Source organism: Sebastes umbrosus, chromosome 15 (genome assembly GCF_015220745.1).
Source record: "Sebastes umbrosus isolate fSebUmb1 chromosome 15, fSebUmb1.pri, whole genome shotgun sequence".
Taxonomy (NCBI): Eukaryota; Metazoa; Chordata; class Actinopteri; order Perciformes; family Sebastidae; genus Sebastes; species Sebastes umbrosus.
The window spans coordinates 1,886,685-1,912,357 of NC_051283.1; the positions used below are offsets into that span (position 1 = coordinate 1,886,685).

The following is a 25,673-nucleotide window of genomic DNA, read 5'->3' on the forward strand; positions in this document are numbered from 1 at the left end:
AGCAGTGGGGGAGGGGTGAAGTGTGTGTAGTGTGTGAAGGAGGGGGGGGGATATTATGGATGCCTGCCCCCTGATCTCTTTGTGTGTGTGTGCGCGCGCGCGGGTGTGTGTAGTGTTGCGAAGGCAGAGAAAAGAGTGAGACGGCGTCGTTGCGCACACGCTGCCTACTAAAAACACGGAAATTCTATTTTAATAGTTGTGTTAATAGCGTTAACACAAGAGCTGCCCAAGTAGTTGATAATACACTCAAAGTGAGCCGGAGTTCCTCAGCTTTAGGGAGCTTAGGAAGCTGTGCGGGGGAATCAAGTAGTGAGTATTGTCAGCTTTATTGTTGTTTAAAATGGGAGTTCAGATGGTCGTGATGCCGGTTCCACGGACATGGTTTAACATGAGATGTTAACTGTGTAGTTTAGTGTCAGATGTTCAGCTGGCCGCCGGTCCAACCTCGCGTTAGCCCGCCATGCTAATGGCACGGAAACTACCGATTGTGGCCAAGATGGCATGTCATCTGAACAAGGAGATGGAGTTGAGAGAGAAGGAGAGAGAGAGGGTGGTAATCTGTGTGAGCTGTCCAACTTGATAACCAGATAAAGTTCCATTGTGATCCAGAGAGGTCCCCGTGGTGCCGGTACCGGCTGGCTCAAAGCTGAGGCTCTCTTAGGTGCTCAATATTCACTTCCGTTATTTCTTGTGTGTTGTTTCTTGTTCCCTTGTCTGAAGCGGGCCGGCTGCTCTCACCTCACCACCCACCTGGGACTCACCTCCAGACCGTGACCATAACTCTGGATTATTCCCACTAACAACAACTTTATTTAAGTTGGCTAAAGTGTTAGCTAACTAAATAGAAAGTTTGTCTGCTGTCCGAGATTGTCTGGAAGCGAGGAGGACCGAGAGGACCGAGAGGAGTACGGAGCCCCGGAGGAGCGGTTAGTGCACGGTAAGACCAGCTCATCTGTTAGCTCACATGCTAATGTTCACACGGCTAGCATCAGCAGATGTTTAGTTTTACATTCAGATCAATCATGTTCCGTTAGCATCGCGCTATGCTAGTCCATGCTAACTACCGGCTAGCTGCTGGTAGCGGACGCAGCAGCTCAGTCGCTTTAGTTCGCGGGTCGCTGCTGTTAAACACCTTTTAGATGGAATAAATCCCCGTGTTTAGCCGGTTTAACCGACCACAACCAGAGGCGGGACCGCTATAGAGATCCAGCTGTATTGTTGTGAAGTCACGCCGGTTCCCCGGCATGTTCCCGGGGCCTACCGTCAGCCTGCTACCGTACCGGCATTATTTACGTGTCGATGACAAGATGGAGGCAGCCAGTTAGCTGTGAAGCTGCCGGTGACGTTCAGTGTTCGGTGTTCCCTCCTCATGGCCGGCGCCTTCAGGTGGACTGGGAGGAAAAGTACAAATAATCCAACATAGTAAAACACATCTAGCGTCTTACCGAGCAGATGTATCTTGTTTAATAGCTGCTGTTAACACCGACTGAACACGGCTTTGTTTACAGTTTGTATAATACCGACGAGCACGCGCAGCGTACACGGTGGAAGCGTTGAGAACAAGTAGTCCTGCAAGTTCGCTTCAAGTACTAAAATCCTGCTTTTCATTCATCAAATAGCACCATATTGTTATTAATATGTCAAGTGATGCTGCATAAACAAGAAGTGTGCAAACAGGAACAGATTTATGCCAACAGATGTGGAATCACCTTTACATTTTCCGATCTGAATGCACCTTATTGTTCTTCTGAACAGCAAAGAAACGATAGACAATGTTTGTTTTCTGTCACCTGATGATATCAGATACTGAAACTGGAAGTACATCAGTGATGGGAGAAGTATTCAGCAATGCCACAGTGTAAAACTACTCTGTTACAAGTCAAAGTGCTGCATTCCAAACCTTACTCAAGTAAATGCACATGCATGTACTTACAGTACACAGGTAACATGACTTATTATACAGATTGGCACATTTCAGAATAATACATATTGGATTATAATTATTGATGCATTTAGGAGTACATCACTGTAATGTTGCAGTTCGCAAAGGTGGAGCTCATTTTACTGACTTTGTATACTGCTGGGTATCTAAACCTATAATAATAATAATAATAATAATAATAGCAGAATTTATTAGTGGATTATATTTTGTATTAATGATCTAGATCTGCAAAGTAACCAAAGTTGTCAACTATATGTTGTGTACTAAAAAGTACAATATGTCCCATTGAAATGTAGTGTCCTAAAACTACTCAAATAAAGTACAAGTACCTCAGAATTGTACTTAAGTGCTAAAATACTGCTTTGCATTCATTAAATAGCACTGTATTTTTATAAATCTGTGAAGTGATACTGCATAAACAAAAAAGTGTTGCAAACAGGAAATCAGAACCATAAACAAAGATATGTGGGAACATTTTTTACATTTTCGGAATATAAACGCACGTTAGTGTTCTTCTACAGATGTTTTTCTTGTCATCTTTATAGATATCACAGATACTGCAACTGGAAGTACAGTCAGTTATGGGAGAAGTATTCAGTAAAAGTAGCAGTACCAGAGTGTAAAAATATTCTGCTACAAGTGAAATGGCTGCATTCAAAGTAAAAGTACATGCATTGCATATACTTAAAGTACAAAAAGCAAAAGTGCTCATTATGCAGAGTGGCCCATTTCAGAATGATAAATATTATGGATTATAATTATTAATGCATTTAGGAGTACATCACTGTAATGTTGCAGCTGGTAAAGGTGGAGCTCATTTTACTGACTTTATACTGTTTGGTCGCTTAACCTATAATAATATACCATAATCTATTAGTGGATTATATTTTGTATTAATGATCTAGATCTGCAAAGTAACTAAAGCTGTCAAATATATGTTGTGTACTAAAAAAGTACAATATGTCCTCTGAAATGTAGTAGAAGTAAAGTACAAGTACCTCAGAATTGAACTTAAGTACAGTACTTGAGTAAATGTACTTTATTCCACCACTGAAATAGACATGGACTCAGGCAGAAGCTTGGTTTGAAACAAGTTCTAGAGCTGCAATTAACTTTAGTTACTATTGATTAATCATTTAGTCTATAATATGTGAGAAAACAACGCCCATCCCAGTTTCCCAGAGTCCAAGGTCATATCTTCAGATGTTTGTTTTGTTCAGCCAACAGCACAAACGTGGAAGATACAGTATTCATTATACAATGATTTAAAACAGAAAAATGTGGCAACATTTGGAGAAGCTGGAACCAAAAAAATATTGGTCTGTGCTTAAAAAATGTAAAGTAAGGGCTTCTAAAAATAGTTGCTGATTCATTTTCTGTTGATTCGAATAACCGCTTAATCAATTTAAATGTTTCAGCTCAAGTTACATGTTTTTAGAAGTAATTTGCAAATCGGTTCATGTTTCCATATGCCGACTTGGTCGTTAACTTTGCACAATATTTGAACATTTTCCTTTTTATGGCTTTGTTAATGGTGCTTTTTGCACAGCTGAGAATAAAGGCCGATCTGTCGCTCTTTTTTGTAGTTGTTGTTTGGAGATTCTACTCTGTCAAAACTTGAGATTTTTCTATCATCGAGCAGATAAGTCCAAGTCAAGTTGCAAATACCAGTTTTTGTGACTGCCCCGAGTCTTAGTCTCGAGTCCCCAGCTCATGGCCCCTCTTCCTGATCATCCACCCTCTGTAAGCCAGTGGACTAAGATCATTTTAGCCATAAGATGCTTTTGGAAAACTTGCCACTGCTTTTTATACAAAGCAAAGCTCTGGATTTCTTTTAACAATAATTAAACATGCTTTTTCCCCCCACTTGCACCATCCACACACACAGCTTGGTCTCCTTATAATGACCTAAAAAGCTCATCACATTAGAGCTTCTTCCTCACCAGGTGCATCTTAATGGCTGCTTGCCATTTACTTTTTTTACCATAGTCAATTACATTAATAGGCTGTGAGTGCCACACCACTTCACTTTGGAGCCACTGAGGCAGTGCCAAACACTGGACTGGGATCCTCTCTGTCATAAGGGCTGCAGGCAGGAGGGTGTGGTAAAATGACTAATCAGTTGTAAATTACAGTTTTAACCACTAGAACGAAACTGATTTGAATCACCCCCCCTAAGGATAACTTGTAAAATGGGCTACTAACCCAGACACTAGCTTATCCTCTACTAGTCCTGGTTCTCCTGCTGCTTTTTATTCTAGCCATCTAATCACAGACCACTTAAATGTCATTTGACACCAAGTGAATGTGGTTGCAGTCCAGCAGGGGTGGAAAGAGGGCTAAATCATCCCGCTCAAGTCCAGGCTTTGTTCCCTGACTTGTGTTGAAAACCAAAACAGTTAGTTGGTCACTGCAAAAGGGAAAATGTGGCATCCCGATGGTGATAATTCAAAACGAATAAGCCCCATCAATCATACCTCTCATATTCAGTGATGACAGACTGTTGACAGTAATCTGAAATAGAAAAATCCTCCTGATTGATCCATAATAGAAACAATACATATTAAAAAAAATAGGGGGTGAGGAAAAAAATGGATTAACCTCTGTATCGCAATTTGTTTTTACAATTTTTAAATGCCAGAATCAATATAATTGATTCATTTTGAGTCGATACGGAGGTAGATAGAAGTACCGCTTTTATTGTTGTAGTCTGAGTAAACGTGACGTCATATCCGTTTCAAAAACAAAGCCAAAGCGAGGAAAGTATAAACGTTGGAGGGTCCAGCGTGGATACGACCTGCACCCTCACATGTTAAATCCAGCGTGGTAAACTACGACACATCCAGTAAAGGATGGAAACACTTTGGGTTTTCACACATTGACAGGAAAAGCAGAGCTGGACATCACGGCTAAAGCTGCATGCTAACTCTGTCACGGACAGGAAACGTTGTCGTATCGTGGTAACATGTGGTCGAGCCGGCCGTCGCTCTCGTCTCCATGGTCAAATGGGCCGACGCTACAACTGTAGAGCACCCAGATACTGACATTGTTCTCTGCATTGAAACGGCCCCGATGGAGCTGACCATGGATGGATAAAGAGAACGGAGCTGACGGGAGAGCTAGAGACCACCTTGGAGAAGTTAGAGGAAGTAGACACGTGGGACTACGTCGGGTTTTCAAAATAAGGTGTTAACAAAGGGAACTGTATAAACAAGATACATTTATGGAAATTAGATTGATTGATTATATTCACCAGAAGTGTAAAACATTACATGCCCTTATAAATTAAAAAAGAAAACACCATAATCTGTGAGGGAAATGTCTTTATTCTTTGATATATTTTTTGGGGGTTGCTGGCAACAATTTCATAAATAATTCTTGACAATGACTGATATATTTGACTTCAGGTTGCTCTGACTACATACATGCTGAAAATCAAACATTCTTACTGTATCAATTTAGAGATTTTCCAAAGTAAAAGTCCCTAGAAGTGTGTGATTCAACTTTTTCCCATAGTTTAGTGTTAAAAAAGTTCGGAATCGCAATACATAATGAATCGGCACCCAGGTATCGTGATGGTATTGAATCGGGAGATAAACATATCGTCTCAGCTCTATAAAAAATGTATATCAAAATACAAGTACAAGTGAGAGAAGCTGCTCAATGACAGGAAGTTGTTTACCTGAACAATCTATCTTCACATCTCTCTGTTCAGTAATGTTATTATCACACAGCCCAAATACACTGACACACAGTCGCTCATCTGTATATATTTTTAACCACGAAATGTCTCCGCCGGCCGAATTTGCAGACGACGAGGATGAGGAGATCTCGGAGACTGAGACCCCGAAGGTGAAGAAGAAGAAGAAGGCCAAGAAGAGCAAAGAGAGCAAGGGCAGCAAGAGGCGGTCGCGCAGAGAGGTGAGTGTGTGTGGTCACTTACTGTAGCTACACCCTAAAAGTAAGGGAACTATTTAAGAATATGACAACTTTCAAGTCCTATGTCCAGGTAAAATGACGTGTTCAATGGAACTTAAAATAAAAAGCATGACTGTGTGCAGACTTAGATAATCTTCTCATGTAGGCAAAACAGCCAACAAGTCAAATTTGCTTCCTGTCCTCGTATGGTAGCATTTAATAGACGATGGAGCTCATATTTCCTTATTGTGCATATGACATATTTTTTTTTTTTAGATTTAGACACCTCAAATCTGTCTAATCTACTTTTTTCTTGCATCTTTTTTCCCTCCAATCATTCTTTGAATTATACATATGATGGTTTTCCTACTTTTAATGACTTTTTTCTGGAGCGTATCTCTACTTTTACCACTAGAAAGGACAATGGATTTTAAGGCACCTGAAGTGCAGTTACAACTATTATCTTTCTCTAACCCTCTGAGACCCACATAGACCTGTTTTAGTCTTTTTTTAGGGGGGGTACAGGGGATCTTTAGGGGGAGACAGCAGGTCAACAGTAGATATCACATAGAAGTGGTGTACATCACCTGAAAGCTGGGAACCTGAAGATTAATTTGAAATGTTGCTCAGCACTGTGTGTAGAAGTATATGATGGACATCCCCATGCTCTATTATGTCTCATCAGTTGTTGCAGCAATTTTTGGGTTTGATACCATTTGTTACACAGGTTTGGTGCTAAATTTAACCATTTTTTAGCACTGGAGAATTGATAAAAAATGATCAATAATCCCTCCAAAATACCACATTAAGACACCAAGACCTTGAGGAGCACCATAGAAAAAGCCATGCTGTGATTTGGGATCAAAAACTTTTGACATTTTGAGATTTCTGCAAGAATTGCATTTTTCCGTGATTGGATGGCGAGCACTTCGTGGTGTAAACTGCTCAGAAAGGTTTCTGAGCAGTAATGTAATGTAGCTAAGGAAAGCCATCCATCCTCTGAATGCTCTAGGTCCCTAGTCTGATCCATCCATCCTCTGAATGCTCTAGGTCTCTAGTTTGATCCATCCATCCTCTGAATGCTCTAGGTCTCTAGTTTGATCCATCCATCCTCTAAATGCTCTAGGTCTCTAGTTTAATCCATCCATCCTCTGAATGCTCTAGGTTCTCTAGTTTGATCCATCAATCCTCTGAATGCTCTAGGTCTCTAGTTTGATCCATCCATTCCTCCGAATGCTCTAGGTCTCTAGTTTGATCCATCCATCCTCTGAATGCTCTAGGTCTCTAGTTTGATCCATCCATCCTCTGAATGCTCTAGGTCTCTAGTTTGATCCATCCATCCTCTGAATGATTCTAGGTCTCTAGTTTGATCCATCCATCCTCTGAATGCTCTAGGTCTCTAGTCTGATCCATCCATCCTCTGAATGCTCTAGGTCTCTAGTTTGATCCATCCATCCTCTGAATGCTCTAGGTCTCTAGTTTGTGGCTGTAAAGTTTCATGAGGCTGTGATTATCCTAGAGGTCACCACAGGTCATTTTATACAGTGAGGTCAAGTTTCAAACATGGCCTCACTACAATGAAATGTCTCCTATGGGGACTAACATCATCACACATGAATACAGTTGGGCTCATTGGATCCACAAGAGTCTCTAGCTTTACAGTGATACCCAATTTATGGAATTCCAGTTTCAGTTTGCTAACTTCTGTCTCTGCTCTCCTTGTTCCAGGAGCTCCCCATTAGCTCACCAGAGCCCATGGACGTGGGCGGGGTGGAGGATGCCGAAGATGGCGCCGCTGCCCAGCGCTCCGACAGCGAGGGCAGCGACTACACTCCAGGACGCCAAAAGAAGAAGAGAGGCAGCAGTGGCAAAGAGAAGAAGAGGAGTAGCTCCGGGGGCTGAGAGGAGCAAGAAGAAAAGAGCCCGAGCCCGAGGACGATGATGACGACGACGATGACGACAACTCGGTGAGGAAAATGGGGTGTTTGAGGGGCAAAAGTAATGTTTTAGTGCCGTTTTTCAACACATACATCTGCACTGATAATAGCTTAAATCTTGGAGAAGAATCAGGCAGGGAGCGTTCTCTCTTTTCTCAGGGTTGATAAGCCTCTGACACAACATTTATCAGACACAAAAAGTCTTCAATGACCCCCAGAAAAACTCAAGAATGTAATGAGTTATAGTGATTCTATCATAATTGTGTGGAATCTAATCAAAGCGATAAATTGCAGCCAGTTAATGTGCGTCTAATATTGATCAGTTCTATGGTAAATGTTGAAATCAATCAAACCTCATCATGGCAGGTGGCCGACAATCACAAGCAAATTTTTAAAAGAGATGTAGGACACAAGCCTAGCGCTTTACATCTAACAATAAAAAGCTGTTGCATTTTAAAGGTGCTAAATATGAAATTCAGAACATTTCTATTACCTCAGCACGGCTCTCAACGTGGCGACGGCGCGAGTTGGTCGGCTCGTAGCTAACGGTGTAGTAACAGTGCCGACAGAGCTAGTGTTTAACAGTGTTAACCCGAGGAGAACTGGAGGGTGGGCACTATGCTACGGACGGCGTTATCAGCTGTAACCGCCGTATGAGAGCAGTGCAGAGCGCCGGCCATGAGCTAGCCAGTGGGGCACGCTCACATGCACTAACATGCATTAAAAGGCATGTACGCTCTGAACATCGTATAGGGAACCTTTAAAGAACAGTTGGTAAATCTCTTAAATCTGTAGTTGTCAAAGAAAAAACGCATGTTTGCAAACTGGATCTTTTATTTAAATGAATATAAGGTGACTGTTATGTTTTTGATTACTGCACCATAGGGCTGCACAGTTAATCGAATATTAATCGCAATCACAATTTTGCCTTCCCACAATTAAGTGAACACGATCGACTGCGATATTGACGTTTAAAATGTGTGCTCCGCTCATACAAAACGTCGCTGTCTTGCCACCGTGCGCGCATCTACAGAGGCAGCCTGTGAAAAACTTAAAGGTCCCATATCATGCTCATTTTTCAGGTTCATACTTTTATTTTTGTGTTTCTATTAGAACATGTTTACATGCTGTAATGATAAAAAAAACCTTTATTTTCCTCATACTGTCTGCCTAAATATACCTGTATTCACCCTCTGTCTGAAACGCTCCGTTTTAGTGCATTTCAAAGATATTGCAACGGAATCATGTTGCTAGGCAACAGTTTGGGCCCATGTTTACTTCCTGTCAGCTGATGTCAATTTACATCCACTGCAACAGGAAATAAAACTGGGTCGCATTTAGAATATTTACGTTAATAAAAACCGTGTAATGGTCTAAATATTGTATATTGTGACATCACAAATGTACAGAAATCCTGACGGCTTGTTTCAAACGCACAGTTTTCTGAATACTGGGCTGTGTGTATTTCTCCGTATATTGAGCGTTTTGATAGTTTGACAGTATTTATAAAGCACTTAAACCTGCTTTATAATATAAAAGACATAAAAATCTCACTTTTTACAATATGGGACCTTTAAATGAATGTTGCGGTTGCAGTCCAGAGTAAAAGAGTTATATACCGTATTATATATTACTCGTTTTTGCCAGTGAGTAAAATGAGAATGCACTGAATCCAGGTGCAAACAAACCTTATTTTAAAGTGTCATTTTGATGCAGAGTTGTTAATTAGAAAGAATGTAGCACAACATGGAAATGAAAGCAGTTCTCTGTTGATTTTAAATGGGAAAAATATTTTGTCCTTAAAATCAATGAATAATTGTAATCTCAAATTGATAAAAATAATCCTGATTATCATTTTGGCCATAATCGTGCAGCCCTACAGCACCGGTTTGATTTTGTGTGTGTAGGAAATATCTTGGATGTCGCTCTTAAAGGACCACACAAATTGTGTTTTGCAAGTTTCAGCTCGATAAAGACAAATTATGTGCACTTAACATTTTTTGGTGACCATTCTCGAGGCTATACGGGCCATGCGGTTTATTGATTTTCAGTGTATTTTTCCCTATTGCTCCATGCAGCCATTTCTTCATATTCCTCCCTGAAAATCAATCTGCAGACACTTAAACCTGCATTCATTTTTAGCATTGTTAACATTGCTGTGTGTAGATGTGGTACCGCACATCGATATTGTGACTTTGACAAAAAAGGAAAACAATTTTGATGTTCAGATTTTTTTATTATGTAAAGAAATGAACATGCTTCTTGGACTGGTAAAAAAACAAAAAAACAAGTGCAACAACATCATATGCAAATAATTAGCTGTGATTTAAAGTATATGTGAGGTGTAGTTAATGGGCCAAAACATGCAAAACCACTGTTCCTTTTTTCAAAATGTGCCAAACAATAGACAGACAGAAACATCAGGAAACTGAGCTACGTGTACCTTTGGTTAAATGTTGAGCATCTAGTCCAATGTCTTTCTTCTTTGGATTCTAACTTTTTATACCAGCCCTTTGTTTGCTCCACGATGAGCACCTATTGACTGCGTACCTGTAATGGAGTCGCCCTGGTTTGACAAACAGAGATGTGATATGAGAGATGCTTAAACAAAGAGCCGTGTCTGGTGGACTCGGAAGCCCGGCGGCCAATAGGGGGCCTTGTAGTTAATGACACTTATGCAAGGGGTGGCGTTGTGTGTGTGTGTGTGTGTGTGTGTGTGTGTGTGTGTGTGTGGTGTGTGTGTGTGTGTGTGTGTGTGTGTGTGTGTGTGTGTGTGTGTGTGTGTGTGTGTGTGTGTGTGTGTGTGTGTGTGTGTGTGTGTGTGTGTGTGTGTGTGTGTGTGTGTGTGTGTGTGTGGTGTGTGTGTGTGTGTGTGTGTGGTGTGTGTGTGTGTGTGTGTGTGTGTGTGTGTGTGTGTGTGTGTGTGTGTGTGTGTGTGTGTGTGTGTGTTGTAATGGCATATATGCTGTTACCATGGCAACCCCGCCTAGCGCCGCACACTGCACTGCGCTCTTGACCCTTTTTTTTCTTTTTTGGTTAGATAAACACACATTTTGATTCATTGTCGGAGCCGCCCTCGATCAGTTCTGCAGCAGTTAGATGACGAAACGGGAAGCAGGTCTTGGTTTGAAAGGCTGAAGGAGGAAGAGGAAGAGGAGGAGGAAGAAGGTGCAGGGTGGCTGAAATTAGTGCTCACCTGCTCAGGGGCCTATTAAATATTAGGGCTAGGAATTGGCTTTATTGGCCAGAATATTTACAAGGTGGTGTAAAACTTACAGAGAGACGCAAAAAAATATATGGGCATCTATTTTGAAGTCATTTTCCAAGCAAGGATGTCAAACATTTTGTGGTTCTGGCTGCTAACTTGTGAGGATTTGCTGCTTTTCTTTGTCTCTTGTGATTGCAAACTGAATATATTTGTGTTTTTTTTACCTTTTTGATTGGGAGAAAACAAGAAGTTTGAAGATGTGAACTTGGGCTTCTTCACTGTAGTCTGATATTTTATAGATTAATGCGTTATTCAAGAAAATAATTGGCAGATTAACCTTTAATGAAATTGTTAGTTTCAGCCTTTGTTTGCTTTGATACGAATGACTCAGTCAGAAGTGAAAGTTGGGACAAAGTTAAGACAACATTGTAGGCCTGTAACTAATGATTATTTTTATTATCAATGAACACATCCATATTATGGGTTGTAACGATACGTTTTACAACGATACGATTTCCATGGTTCTGATACGATTTCAAGGACGATATCTGGCTCATCTAGAGCGATACGTTACGATTCAATGATTTGAAATCAATACAGTAACTTTTTTTTGCCAAAATTTCAGTCAGTGTGATTGTGAAATAAATATCTGATACTGGACAGAGCAGGTCAGGATTCATCAAAGTATTCTTGTGAGGAATCAGGGATAAAATATTATGGATATAAACAAGTAAACACAATGATTAATGGCAAATACATACAGCTTTTATTAGAAAATAATAAAAAGTGCAACTGCAGGACCTGCTGATTCAGTTCTCAAGATACAAGGCAGTGCAATATTTAACAAAAAATATAATAAACCAACTTCTATTCAAGTTCAATGAAGGTTATGTTTTTTTGGTTTTTTTTTAACTATTTCTGTTGTGTTTTTTTTACTTTACTCCTGTCGTCATAATTTTATTATTATTATTATTATTTCTTTACTAATAAAAGTGCAAAAAACACTTTATACAACGTTTGTCGTCCTTAAATACAAGGTGCAAATCCTTAGTATCCATACAACCGTTTTTTTGCGTTTCAAATTGATTTTATATCGATATACGTCTCCCGTGAAGAACAACTTGACGAGTACCTATCAATGTAGTTTGATCGTAGGAATATAAATCGATACATCGATGTAGTAGATAAATCGTTACACCTCTCAAACATATGTTTTTGATTTATCAGTGATTCTATAGAATAGAGATGCACACATTGCAATTTTCTTTCTCAAATTGAGATTTTCTTTCTTTAAGAACTATTATTGACGGCAAACACAAACATGTTTGTAACTTTTCTTAACAGAAAATTCAATTGTATGTTTATAAATTATGAACATGGTATGTAAATAGTATTATTATTTATATATCCGAGGAATAAAATCTGAGGAACGAAAATATTATTCTATACTGTTTATGTAGGCCTTGTATTCTATTTTATTATATATCTAAAACTGTATTTATCTATACAAAACCATTTAGGATCAGTATATATTTACAAGAAGGTGAAGAGGGGTAATATATTATTTTATTTTAACGCCCACTCCTGTGGCGAGCGTTCATCTTCCTGCCTGCCCCACACCTACTGACAGTGGAGAGGGAAAAGCGGGTCACTGTGAGCATCGTGGGAATGAATTACAATATAATATATTTTTCGCTTTTCCCCCGATGGTCTGAATAAGTCACAACATTTTGTTGCTTTTTAGAAATAAAATCGCTAATAGGGTCAGAAAAGTTTCTAAATCTTGCAAGAAAGTTGCCAAATCGCCAACACTGTGTGTGTGTGTGTGTGTGCTGTGACAATAGTCGGTTACTGTCTCTGCCGCTGTGTACGCGAGGTGAACCATTGTGTGGCGCATGTGACCGGCACAGAATGGGCTATATCTGAGATTGATTGGCCGGTCACCAGTCACAGCCTGTCGAGCTGAAGATCAGCCGATCGATCGGTGCATCTCTTATATAGAACGTCAAAAGTAACGTTGAATTTACGTCACAATTTCCCGGAGCCGAAACTTCTGTTTACATGTTTTGTTTGAGCAAAAGTGTCACATAAAGTATTAAAGTGAAACTCAAAAAACAATATACATTTTTTCACAATCTTAAAGCTAGAACTTGATAAGTGATTTACAGGGGACATATCGTCCTCATTTTCAAAGTTCATACTTGTATTTTGTGTTTCTACTAGAACATGTTTACATACTTTAATGTTCAAAAAAAATTATTTCCTCATACTGTCCTGTCTGAATATACCTGTATTCACCTTCTGTCTGAAACGCACCGTTTTAGTACATTTCAATGGAATTGCAACAGAGTTGCGTTGCTAGGCAACAGCTTGGGTCCATGTTTACTTCCTGTCAGCTGATGACATTCACATCCACTGCAACAGGAAATAAACTGGGACACATTTAGAATGTTTACGTTTAAAACTTTGAAATGGTCTAAATATTTGTCGATTTGTGACATCACAAATGGACAGAAATCCTGACGGCTTGTTTCAAAAGCTCAGTTTCTGTATACGGGCTGTGTTTACTTCTCTGGATTAAGAGTTTCGATACTTTCACAGTATTTATATAGAACTCAAACCTGCTTATAACATAAAAGAAATTAAAATGTCACTTTTTTACAATATGGGGACCTTTAAATCATTCATCAAAGTTGTCATCAGTTTGTCAAATCAGCTGTATTGGCACTAAATTAGGAACTACTGTATATCTCCATTTAAAGTAATTATCTTTAAAAAACTAAGTGAGTGCCTGGCGAGTGTGACAGGTGAATCCTAATGGACTTCTGAAATATTTCATTTTTGTTGCATTTGTCTGGTTGCTAATTTCAGACCCTCCTCACCAGACACTTAAACCTCCTAAACCATGCAAATGTGATCTGGTAGAGTTGATGAAATCGTTTCAAAATTAACCCCCCAAAAAAAAGACGGAAGGAAAAAAATCACTATTAATTCTAAAAGAAATTGAATTGTTGTGGAAAGACGATGCTTACGTCATGTGTGTCATAATAATTTAGTATATTGAGTAAAATAATGGCGGCTGCTGACGCTCAGGGAGGGAACAAAAGTGTTTTTGTAAGAGGCGGAAGGTTGGGCTTTTGTGGTGCACAAGGACACAGCCACGCTTTTTAAAAGCTCTAAATGGAAACAGTGCCGTTTAGTTTTGAGGCTCCAGATTGACAATGAAAGCCACAGCTGGTCCCACGTGTTTCGCCGCTCAGTCAGAGCGTGATCAGTCGGCGCTGTAATCAGTCAGCGGGAGCTTCTGACGTAAAAAAAATGTTGTTTTTGTTGTGAAGAATAATGTTCAGAAATACACTTGACACCAGTCATGTTGTCTCTTTAGCACATATTGAATTATGGGCAGAACAGCTATTGCACACGTTAGGGCTCGTGTGCTGAACCAGGTTCTCCTCCACATTCGCTGGTCATCTAATCAATTGATCGGATTAGTATTGATAACTCCTTACCTTACCAAATTAAAGTGGTGGAGCGGAAACAAGCTGTGCCGTGTTTTCAGATTCACACAAGTGCACTGTAAAGCGGTGTCTTACCGTGTGATGTGATGTGAAAGTCTTACCTGACTCTTTGTCAGCAATATATTTCAAAAAGTTTCAAATAGTTTGGACAGATGGCCTTTGACCCATCTGGTTGATTTAGTTTGTTTGTTTCACAGGTACATCGTCATATTATGTGTTGTTTGTTTTTTGTTTTTAATTTTCCAACGACACCTAAAATTCCCAGATTCTCGATACCCAATGCGATTACCGTGGTAAAACATAAAACGACAAACATTTTGAGTTAGTGTTAGGAAGTTAAAAGATTTTATTCATGTTTCTCGCCAAAAAACTACATTTACAAGATTACATTTGAACACATCATGATAATGTTAGAATTTTCCACCGCCCGATATTCATATTACTGAGTAGAGCATGAATGCATCACAATGAAACTCAATACAGTCTCCATTAACGGTAGCTGTTAGCTCTGCAGGACCGTGTTGCTCACCAGCTGCCTATTTCAACATCTGTTTGTTGAATTTTTTTAAGTCCATAAACCTTAAAATAAAGAACAGCAAAACTTGGTAGCTGGTCAATCCGAAAGTTTTCAGTGTTTACCTGCATATGATGATTATTTGACCTGCTGGTTGTGATTGGTGACAATTGGGCACAGAGAAAACGTACAATGTAAATTTACCAGCCTTTAGTGTTTTTTAATGAATCTGCTCCTTTAGGACAAACATTTTCCAGTAGAATCAGATGTTCAGACGAAAGACCGTGATATGGTGTAAATAATAAAGTAATCATTTAACTTGTAATAATGGTCCAAAAGGATGTGAAAGTGCATAGTTTTAAACTTTTATGTAAAAAACCATCAACTTTTCTTTGGTTACGAGCCAAACCCAATGTCTCCTAGTATCTTTTATTCACTGTAGAAATTCCGAATGTGTCTCTTTATCCTGCTGCTAATATGTAGGAGCATCCTGACTGGGGACACTGTTTATTGGAGTATTATAGTATTATTGAAGTATAATAATATAGCAATAAAACCACAGCTGACTATGACTGACCCAGTATAAAATGTTAAAGAATTAATGAATAAATAGGAATAAGTCACAAGACATTGCTGATACCAGCCAACATGTGAATAAGAGGAGTACTTTTTCCACTTCAAAGCGCTGGTTGTTTCTATATTGATCTTAATATTGTACATTTCCACTTGTCCCTTTGATGCTAATGAATCTTATTGGTTGTTTCCTGTAGGAGCCAAAGTCGTCGTCCCAGCTGCTCGATGACTGGGGCATGGAGGACATTGACCACATCTTCACTGAGGAAGACTACCGCCTCTCTGACCAACTACAAGGCCTTCAGCCAATTCGTCAGGTAGATGATCACATAAAACCATGAGAACTATTCACACAGCTTAAGAAATATGAATGTTGCCTCGTTTGTGTCGGTCTCTTTACTCTCTAGTTTTTCCAGGAGAGAAATTTCCCATGTTGCACCAGTTGCTGTTCTTTTCTCTATTCTTATGAGAAATCAAATTGAGCTTCAGTTGCGCTTGCATCAGCCAAACGTGTCAAATATTCACTGCGATCTTTGCTGAAGATGAATCAGACCACATTTTTTTCATTGTATTTCCCCTCCTTTCACCTCCAGGCCCCTCATCGCAGCCAAGAACCCCAAGATCGCCGGTGTCCAAAATGATGATGGTTCTGGGCGCCAAGTGGCGCGAGTTCAGCACCAACAACCCCTGAGAGGAGCCGCTGCCGCCAACGCAGCCCTGGCCACCGCCAACGTACCCGGCCGCGGTCGACACCATGGTGGCGGAAGTCGCCCCGGTCGTTGCGCCGCCGCCGCCGCCGCCACCACCTGCAGCAGAGCCTCAGCGGCCGCTCCGCCGCCGCTACGCAAGGCCAAGACGAAGGAAGGCAAAGGTGGGTCAAATGAAAGAACAGGATCTGAAATACCAAAAGCAGTCCGAACAGTTTGTTCTCATTCTCCTCGGCTCTGCATGTGACTGACCTCTACCTTCCTGTTTTTGTGTCGGCAGGTCCCAACGCTCGCAAGAAATCCAAACCTACACCTAACAACTAGAGAAGAAGAATAACGCCAAGACCAAGAAAGTGGCTCTCTCAAAATCAAACTGGGAGGCTTCAACAGCAAACGGAAACGCTCATCGGTACGATCCGCCTCTCCTCCTCTCTGTCTCTCTTGCTTCCCTGCAGACACACTTGTTGTGCGCCTACATACAGTTGAGATGTGTACCACAAACTGTTTTTTATGCCAGAAGTTTGTCTCTCACGTTTCACAGAGCGAGGAAGATGAGCCTGAAGTGGACAGCGATTTCGAGGACGGCAGCATGAACAGCGTCTCAGTCTCGGAGGGATCCAACAGCCGCAGCAGCCGCAGCAAAAAGAAGCCATCCAAAGAGCAAACCCAAGAAGAAGAAAGGTACGTATGCATGCTGCTCTTTGTCTCCTCCATCATCATCCTCTTTGGTTTCTTCTTCTTTCTTCGTCCTCTTAATGTAACATTGAGTATACAGTAGGTTTTGTGAAACCTGTGGGAGTTGAACCCTTTACCCTGGTTGTTTCAGGCTTTACCTGATGAGTCATAGGCCCTGTTCCAACCTGGCAGTAACATGTGTCTTGAGTGATCCAATCACAAGTAGACAGCCCAGGTGTGAACGCACTCGAGACGCATTGAGATCCGATCGCTCAGACCACATGCAGAGGTGGTCTGGGCCTCATTGAATGATGGTGGAAGGTGTTGTGCTACCGGAACAATGCTCCGCCATTGTTTTTTCTCCCAATGAGGAAACACAATATTCGCAGTTCGAATAATCCGGTTGAAATTCATAAACATTCTTTAAGCGCTTGAAAATCCAATCTTCATTAAAACATACGTCATGCAAGAGAGCCAATAAAACAAGCGGGTCGGTCAAAGTTGTCATATTGATATTTAAGGTGTGTTGATTGATTCACGACGTTTACTCGTACTTTGAGTAACATGCAAGAAAACATTCCACCTTAAAAGTCGCCGGTATCGGCCGGTAGCCTTTGAGCGGCACAGTGAATTAAATTCAGTCTATAGCTAGCTAACTGCTTCATTTGTACGTTAAACTGGTTAAAAACAACAACGCATTTGTTGGTTGCAAACGGAAATGATGTCCGTGTTTATTTCAGGGCCGTCCTCGATTCAAAGCAATTCTTAGTCGACGAACACTAATACCATTTTGTCGACTAATCAATTAGTTGATTTAATCGACAGATCTGTAAAACTGAGTTTCTACATAAAGAATCACACAAAAGACCTCACCAGCAACCTCACACTCACCGCCAACAAACACACACATGGTCTGTTGGAAACTCGCTAAAGTCACGCAGACTACGTGTGCGGCGGCGGCGAGCACGAAGCCTCCGGCAATGCTAGAGCTGCTAACGTAGCACAAATACACACACTGTTTGTTGGAAACTCGCTAAAGTTCCGCCGGGCAGACACACAGCTGACAAACCTGCTAAACTAAACTTAAATGTGTGGTGGAGACTTTTACTGGGAAAGTGGCTGCATGTCCGCGACACTACACGCAGCATCGTAGCTGCTAAGTTAACGCTCCCGGACGGTGAACTGGAGGACTCCCGTCAACCAATATCTGTTGTGCTCCTGCAGCTGGTACACCGCTGCATGCGAGGCACAAATCTTGTCGGTTAACGGTTAATAATCGGTTAACGAGGGTCGGTTATCGGTTAAGAACATTTTTCAAAATGAGCATCCCTACCCTAGACGCATGTTAATGCCAGGTGTGAACTGGGCCAGAGCTCTACCTGCTGAGGTGTGAACGGCTGCAGATAAGAGCCACAGATTGTGGGTTAAACCCACTGTGTACGTGAACGGTAATGACTGCGTTCAGGGTAAAGCATTAAAGTCTATGTGAATGCACAACAACAGGAGGAGGTGTGTACACACACACACACACACACACACACACACACACACACATTAGTCACTGTGAGTCAGCTGAGTTCTGAGTATATTTAGAAGGACGACATCTTGGTCTGGGTTGTCGCCTACTGACACATCTTCTGTAGCCGCTCCAACGGATGAATTCAGATCGGCTTCACAGAGGACACAGTTGCTCCGGGTGGAAATCCTCTTTAACGACAGTTAAAGTTTTTTTAGATGAAAGGTCACACGAAACATTTATCCCTTGAAATCTGACATTTTGGAAATAAACACAACATACTTTGTGCGTGTTTGGGCAAATGTTGTAACTTTTAGCTTCATTTAGGCCAGCATTAAAAACCCAAATATTGAGGAAGGAGCATTGAAAAGCACCGAACGGATGTTTATATTTTCACTGTGCAACCCTTCAATATCAGTGTGTTGGTGTTGTTGAGGGAGCGTGTTGTGAAGGGGAAAAGATGAGTCACCGAGTGGGTTTTTCCTCTCGCAAACCAACATCAACAACACACGGCCGAATGCTGAGCCTGGATCAGAGCACACGTCACATCCTGTGTGTTGGGTTCAATGTGAGATGTTCCGAGGTGTTTTTGGTAACGAAGTGTGTTTTTTTCCCGTCAGAAGCGGAGGAAGGTGACGGCTATGAGACCGACCACCAGGACTACTGTGAGGTTTGCCAGCAGGGCGGAAGAGATCATCCTGTGTGACACCTGTCCAGAGCGTACCACATGGTCTGTCTGGACCCCGACATGGAGAAAGCCCCGAGGGCACCTGGAGCTGCCCACACTGTGTAAGCATCGTACTTAGATTCTTACAGCTGACACACTTATTTAGGGTTACCTTGGTATCGATTCAGTATGTAGGGGTGCTGCTTCCAGGATCTACTCCGGTCCGCTGTGTAACTAATTATGGCATGAAAGCAGAGTGACGTCATTTATTCATACTAATACAAAAACAATTAACACTTTTTACAAAAAAAGTTTTTAATATTTCTCAAGTTCAAGTTGCACAAAAAATAAAACTGCTGCCTGGTACTTAAATCAAATTGGTAGGCTTAGGCTAGCTGCCTTCTTATTTCTCTGAAACTTTCCAATTTTCAAAAATAAATTGTGCACAAAATAACACTGTAAAACTGGTACTGGAAAATCACACAATAATGCTTGCCACAACTTTGACTTGTCGTGTATGATGACTGTCTGTCAGTAGCATATATCTACGCTCTTTTGTAGAAAAAAAATCATTTTTAAAATCAATTTTTGGAAGTTGTGAATCGATTCAGAATCTTAGAAAATAAGAATCTCCATTCTTATTTTCCCCCCCACCCCTGCTCTTACTCCTAGTACTTAAAGAAAACACTTAGAAAAATATTTACTACAAAACTATATCAAAACATCCATTTACAAACTCTCACACAACGGTTGCAGTATAATCCAAGTCTCATTTATCAAGTCGTACGATCACTACTTCTCAAACCGATGCATCCCCACTAAACCTCCTCATCCTGGAGTCCAAAGTGTTTTTAAATAGTAAGGTTTTAGCGAACATGCATGTGTTGATTATTTGATATAGTTTTGTTGTTGTTAAACCCCATTTACTTCAATTCATCAAGAGGTAACACGGGATAAATAATTGATATACAGATGGTCATTTGGTGGGTGAAGCCCTCCTTCAAGAGTGTGTTTTTAAGTTTACAACATCTGAATTGTATTACTTTCATTCCAGGAGAAGGAGGGCATCAGTGGGAGGCCAGGGAGGAGCCCTCAGAAGGCGAAGAGGACACGGCAGAGACCGGGGAGATGGAGATGGAGGAGGACGACCTCCACATGGAGTTCTGCAGGGTTTGTAAAGACGGAGGGGAGCTCCTCTGCTGCGACTCGTGCCCCTCGTCGTACCACATCCACTGCCTTCAACCCGCCGCTGCCAGAGATCCCCAACGGAGAGTGGATCTGCCCCCGCTGCACGGTGAGTCACCAGCGGTCAGTCGGGGGGGTAAATGGTGGTGATTGATGTGATGCTGACGTGCAGGAAAGTATTCATTGATCCGGTGGATATTTGTGCTCTTTCTGCTTGATTGGGGGGGAAAAGGTGTTTCATGGATCCTGGAGGTATTTCTGTGCTTGTTAGGTCGCACGGCTCCATTAGTGGTTTAAAAAAAACAACAATCACGGTTTCATTCAAGAAACCAAAAGCAGAAGTACAGTAACAGATTGTCTCTCTGTGTGACCAGAGAAACATGAAGCAGGTTTAACTGCATCCACCACGTTTTACCTCAGCTGATAAATAGCTGTGATGAATTCAGACACAAGTGTTCTAGTCATGGACATCCCTGGTATATTTTGGAGAAGTAGAAGCTGCAGATAACAATGATCTACTACTTATATTAACTATTAAGTGGCAACTATTTTGATAATCAGATTCATCAAAATGTGCAATAAAGACTTTTAATCACACAAGAGAAAACAAGCAGCAGTTTAACCCTTTGAACTCTGCGATAGAAATGGTCTGCTAGTGTCTATATCGGTACTTCTGCTTATTGTGAAGTCATTTCTTGGGAGTATTTTCAAATGCTTCATATTCTTAAAATATGTATGTCATAATTTTGGAGCATAGTTTAAGACAAGCCTATTTTTACAAACTAAAAACTATAATAACACGAATATTATATTTTTCTCTTTCAGTGTCCATCCATGAAGGGGAAGGTCCAGAAGATCCTGACATGGCGGTGGGGAGATGCTCCTCCACCCACGCCAGTCCCCCGTCCTCCAGACCTCGCACCCCGACGCCCCCGATCCCTCCCCGCTGGCAGGGAGGCCGGACAGGGAGTTCTTCGCCAAGTGGTCCAACATGTCGTACTGGCACTGCTCCTGGGTCACAGAGCTCCAGGTGAGTGGAGGTTTGACCTTGTTTCGTAGTTATTCATAACTAGAAATCTCTTCTCTCTGTAACCCTCCTCTTCCTCCTCTTCCTCCCCTCAAAGCTTGAGCTCCACTGTCAGGTGATGTTCAGAAACTACCAGAGGAAGAACGACATGGACGATCCGCCGCCCATCGACTTCGGCGAAGGAGAGGAGGACAAGAGCGTCAAGAGGAGAGCAAAGGACCCCATGTATGCACAGCTGGAGGAGAAATACCTCCGCTTTGGAATCAAGATGGAGTGGCTGATGATGCACCGCATCCTCAACCACAGGTCAGCACCGGTGTTAATTTGGTTAATGAAAACTATGACGAAACATGTTCGTGGGCGACTTCTTTTCCATGACTAAGACAAGGCGATGACGAGATGGCACGGACGCCATTAAACACTAACGGTGACGATATCAAACATGCAATATCGTTGACCAAAGAAGACTTGACTAAGATTTGACTAAAATCTCTCTTTATTTTCATCACCTTCCACCTGACTGAAATGTTCAATATAATGTGATGATTTGACACAGGACTAAGACTAATAAAAAAAAAATAGCTGACGAAATTAAGAGAAAAACATTTTGACTAAAAGCTGAAAAAAGTACTGACTTTTCGGTGACTAAAACATTTTGAGTTGTCGTTGACTAAAAGGTGTCTAAAGAGTGAGACTAATCTAAAATAGCTGCCAAAATGAACACTGGTCAGCACACACACAGGTTTTACAGTATGAACGTTGATGCTCCAACTTTACTCGTTAGAAGAAGACGTGTTTTTTTTTTTACAGTACTTTCTTGTAAAAAAACAAGACGTTAAACTTAGTAATAATAAAATAACAGTCAAAATAAAACTTCAGGATCTTGTCAGAATAAAAAATGTCGTTAAAAGCCTCTTCATAAAATGTCCGTTACTTTTTTATTCAAATATAGATGTTCCCTTGAGAAGATGCACCACTCGATCTCATTTTTCCAGTCCTTTCTTATTCTTATTTATTTAGCCTTGTATTTTACAAGGATATTCTCTTGAGTTTGCTCCATCCCCCTTTTTAAGAGCCTGAATTTACAAGCAGTCTTTACCTCAAAGTGGCCTGTTTCTTTCCCATGATACCCATCTTTGATTAAGTGATATAAACTAGTTTTTATTACATCTTTCACCCAAAGCCATGCTTCATGAGTTACTATATCACAGAAATGTACATTCTGAATTTTTTTTTTTTTTTACAAATGTCTACTTAGATGTGTAGTATTTCAGATATTGGAGTCATGAATCATCTGCCAGACATGAAAATAACTTGAATGTTTCCTTCTCTTTGCTGTGTTTTTTTTTCCCTCCAGTTTGGACAGGAAGAATAACATCCACTACCTGATCAAGTGGAGAGAGCTGGCATACGACCAGGCGACCTGGGAGGCCGACGACATGGACGTACCTGACTTTGACACCTGCAAGGTGCAGTACTGGCACCACAGGTGAGATACAGACACAGGACAAACTGCTGCAGCGTGATCCAGATATATATACACCCTCAAACCAACACTTTTACTAACTGTGTGTTTGTTTCAGAGAGCTGATGATGGGAGACGAGGGGAAACCTGGGAAGAAGATCAAGGTGAAAGGACGAGTGAAGCGGCCCGACAGACCTCCTGAGAACCCCGTGATAGACGTAAGTATTTCAATGTTTACCCTTCCTGTTTTAGAATCACTCAGGAGCAACGGCTGACTAACAACTTTGACAATTCAGCATTCAGCCCAGAAATGTATATCTTCTGGTTGGAACATCTTCTGAAACCCAAACAGAGGACTTTTCTGTTGTAGATCTTAAATGCAAAGTCTGCCACAAAACAGTGTTTCTTTGCAGATGTGAGGAACCACCAGCGTATTAAGAGCTGACCATAGAAGTCAACTATATCCAATATATTCTTTTAAGACTAATATTGACCATAATTGTCTTTTATTGCTCTGACTCTCGCTTATTTTAACCTTTTTTATTAAAGGGACTGTTTGTAAGAATCAGAAATGTCTTGTTAACAGCGACACCTGTGGCCGTTAAGTCAACGAAAGTCAGCGTCCTGTTGCTCGTGCTCACGCTTGTGCTCGCTCTACATAGACATGAACGAGCATCGCTCAAAACAGTGAAGCGACACACAAGGCACAATATCACTCTATATTTCAGCTGCTTGGCAGTAATGTTAGCTGACCAGACGAAGGTCTCTCCATGAATCAATGCTGATCCTAGTGTTGGAGTTTTGGTTGGAGACGATAACGTTTCTCTCTGAGGAGCCCCGTCACTTCACAAGACACGGGAAACCTCTGTTGGTCTGGAGGAGCTGCAGCAGTTATTTCTGCACAAACGTCCACTGAACATTCACTAGATATTCTCAGAGCTAAACTAACTCTTCTGCAGTGTGGAGTGTGCGCGCATGCACGTGAGAGTGGAGCGAAAGAGCGAGAACGAGCGCGGTGTGTGAGTGAAGGCAGGCAGGCAAAGGAGCAGAGTACAGCAGAGACTCCGGTCCTGCGAGACGGTTTTGCTCCGCTCTGCTAAAATGGCCTCACCGGAGTTGTGTCTCTAAAGCCCTGTTTACACAGCTCGTTGATGGTGGGACTACTTGCGCTGTTATCCCGCCTCGCTGTTATGTGTAAAAGGTACGGACACGGAATATGGGGGTGTTGTTGTTCCGCCGCTAAGCCGGCAGCGGAGGTAGCCACAGAGGCAGATCGATGTCTATGCAGAAGGGGACAGCCGGCATGGCGGGACTACGTGAACACACTAGACGCCGACGTCGTTGTGACGCGTCATGCCGGCATCTCAAATCACAACCGGAGCAGCATTATGCCAGCTTTGTTTGGTTCAGTGGAAGTCTCTCTAAAGCCGCCCACACAATGATCAGCGATAAAATCGATCTGCGCTGGCTGTGCCATTGTTTTCTCACGGTGAGAGCGGTGCCACTCGACTACGCTGGAGCGATTCCACCCAACACGGCGCACCACTCCAAATCGCCACGAACTCTGCCCTCAAAATTCAAATTATTTCAACTATGACCTTGGTTACCGCTGACCTTTCGAAGCGCAACAAATGATATGACAGCTGCAATTGTTGTTGTTGTCGCCTAGAAACAGTGAGTGGCGTCCTTGCGCAATTTTTGATGACACATTCTACCTGTGCTGTACTTTGCCTCTGCAAGGCTCTGCGCCGCGGCGGTTTCTTATCATGTGAAGGCAGCTTTAGAGAGCGAGTGGAATATGTTGCAGACGTTGCTCACCAATAAATAAACAGCTGTCGATTCATGATACTTTCTCATCTCTTAGTTTTAATACTTCATATATAATGTTAAGAATAGTTAAATAAATAAATGTTACATGATAAATAGAAGGCTTCAAATGACCGTGTGATTGGTATCGGCCGATACTGCCTCGAGCGATCGGAGTCGGATTGTGAATAAATAATGCTCTCAGGTCTTTCCTAGTGCCTCTCACCTCGTCTTCATGTAATTCCCAGTGTCTTTGTGGCTAATCTGTCCCGTCGGTCTCTTCTGTTCCCAGCCGACTATAAAGTTTGATCGTCAGCCGGAGTACCTGGACAGCACGGGGGGGACGCTGCACCCCTACCAGCTGGAGGGACTCAACTGGCTGCGGTTCTCCTGGGCTCAGGGCACCGACACCATCCTGGCCGACGAGATGGGTTTGGGAAAGACGGTCCAGACGGCGGTCTTCCTCTACTCGCTCTATAAAGAGGTGAGTCTGGCTGTGAGATATACCGCGGGGATGTTGTAAAGATGTGTGTTACACAGTTGTACAGGAGCTCAGCACATAAAGTTAACATTTGTCCTCTTCATGGTCTTCATTAAATTAGTTTCATATTTAGTTTGAAATGATTAATTTGACCTTTTAATTTAATGCAACTTTGAGCTGAGCAGTGATTGGTTGAGCCTCCCTGTGTGTGTACAGTAGCTGTCCTCCTATTGGCCGGGAGCCATCCAGCCATTTTTGTGTAAGTCAGGTGAAATCTGACGACATTAAGTTCGATCTCAACAGTAAACATTCACAGACTGTGATCATGTGAGCGGCTGCTGCCACCTAAAGGAGGGAGGCCACACTACACTTCCTGCCAGAGCAGCAGGAGACCTTTTAGACTTCATTTATCTTCTATTTATTTGATATATATTATTTTCTTTATTGTAGTCCAGTTCAAGAACCAGGTGAGATGTTACCAGTGACTTGAGTTCCTGATCAGTCTCAGGATGTTTTTTAGAGTTGTTTTCAGTC

The 25,673-nt window shown here is 41.6% G+C and overlaps 1 protein-coding gene across 1 annotated transcript in view; it reads left to right on the plus strand.

Moving 5' to 3' along the window:
• Window positions 1–840: 840 nt before the first annotated feature.
• The window catches only part of LOC119503507 (chromodomain-helicase-DNA-binding protein 4-like), a gene marked incomplete at its 5' end in the record, with an annotated part of 41,445 nt that continues 16,612 nt past the window's right edge, over window positions 841–25,673 (plus strand). The window contains 28 exon segments of the mRNA XM_037795338.1: window positions 841–937; window positions 5,754–5,863; window positions 7,589–7,757; window positions 7,760–7,827; window positions 15,808–15,888; window positions 15,890–15,927; window positions 16,204–16,237; window positions 16,239–16,296; window positions 16,299–16,345; window positions 16,347–16,437; window positions 16,440–16,481; window positions 16,598–16,633; window positions 16,636–16,674; window positions 16,677–16,726; window positions 16,859–16,972; window positions 16,974–16,998; window positions 19,129–19,196; window positions 19,198–19,222; window positions 19,225–19,263; window positions 19,266–19,301; window positions 20,233–20,414; window positions 20,416–20,469; window positions 21,186–21,281; window positions 21,283–21,390; window positions 21,485–21,693; window positions 22,745–22,876; window positions 22,971–23,070; window positions 24,951–25,142. Coding sequence (XP_037651266.1) covers window positions 841–937; window positions 5,754–5,863; window positions 7,589–7,757; window positions 7,760–7,827; window positions 15,808–15,888; window positions 15,890–15,927; window positions 16,204–16,237; window positions 16,239–16,296; window positions 16,299–16,345; window positions 16,347–16,437; window positions 16,440–16,481; window positions 16,598–16,633; window positions 16,636–16,674; window positions 16,677–16,726; window positions 16,859–16,972; window positions 16,974–16,998; window positions 19,129–19,196; window positions 19,198–19,222; window positions 19,225–19,263; window positions 19,266–19,301; window positions 20,233–20,414; window positions 20,416–20,469; window positions 21,186–21,281; window positions 21,283–21,390; window positions 21,485–21,693; window positions 22,745–22,876; window positions 22,971–23,070; window positions 24,951–25,142 — 2,340 coding nt within the window.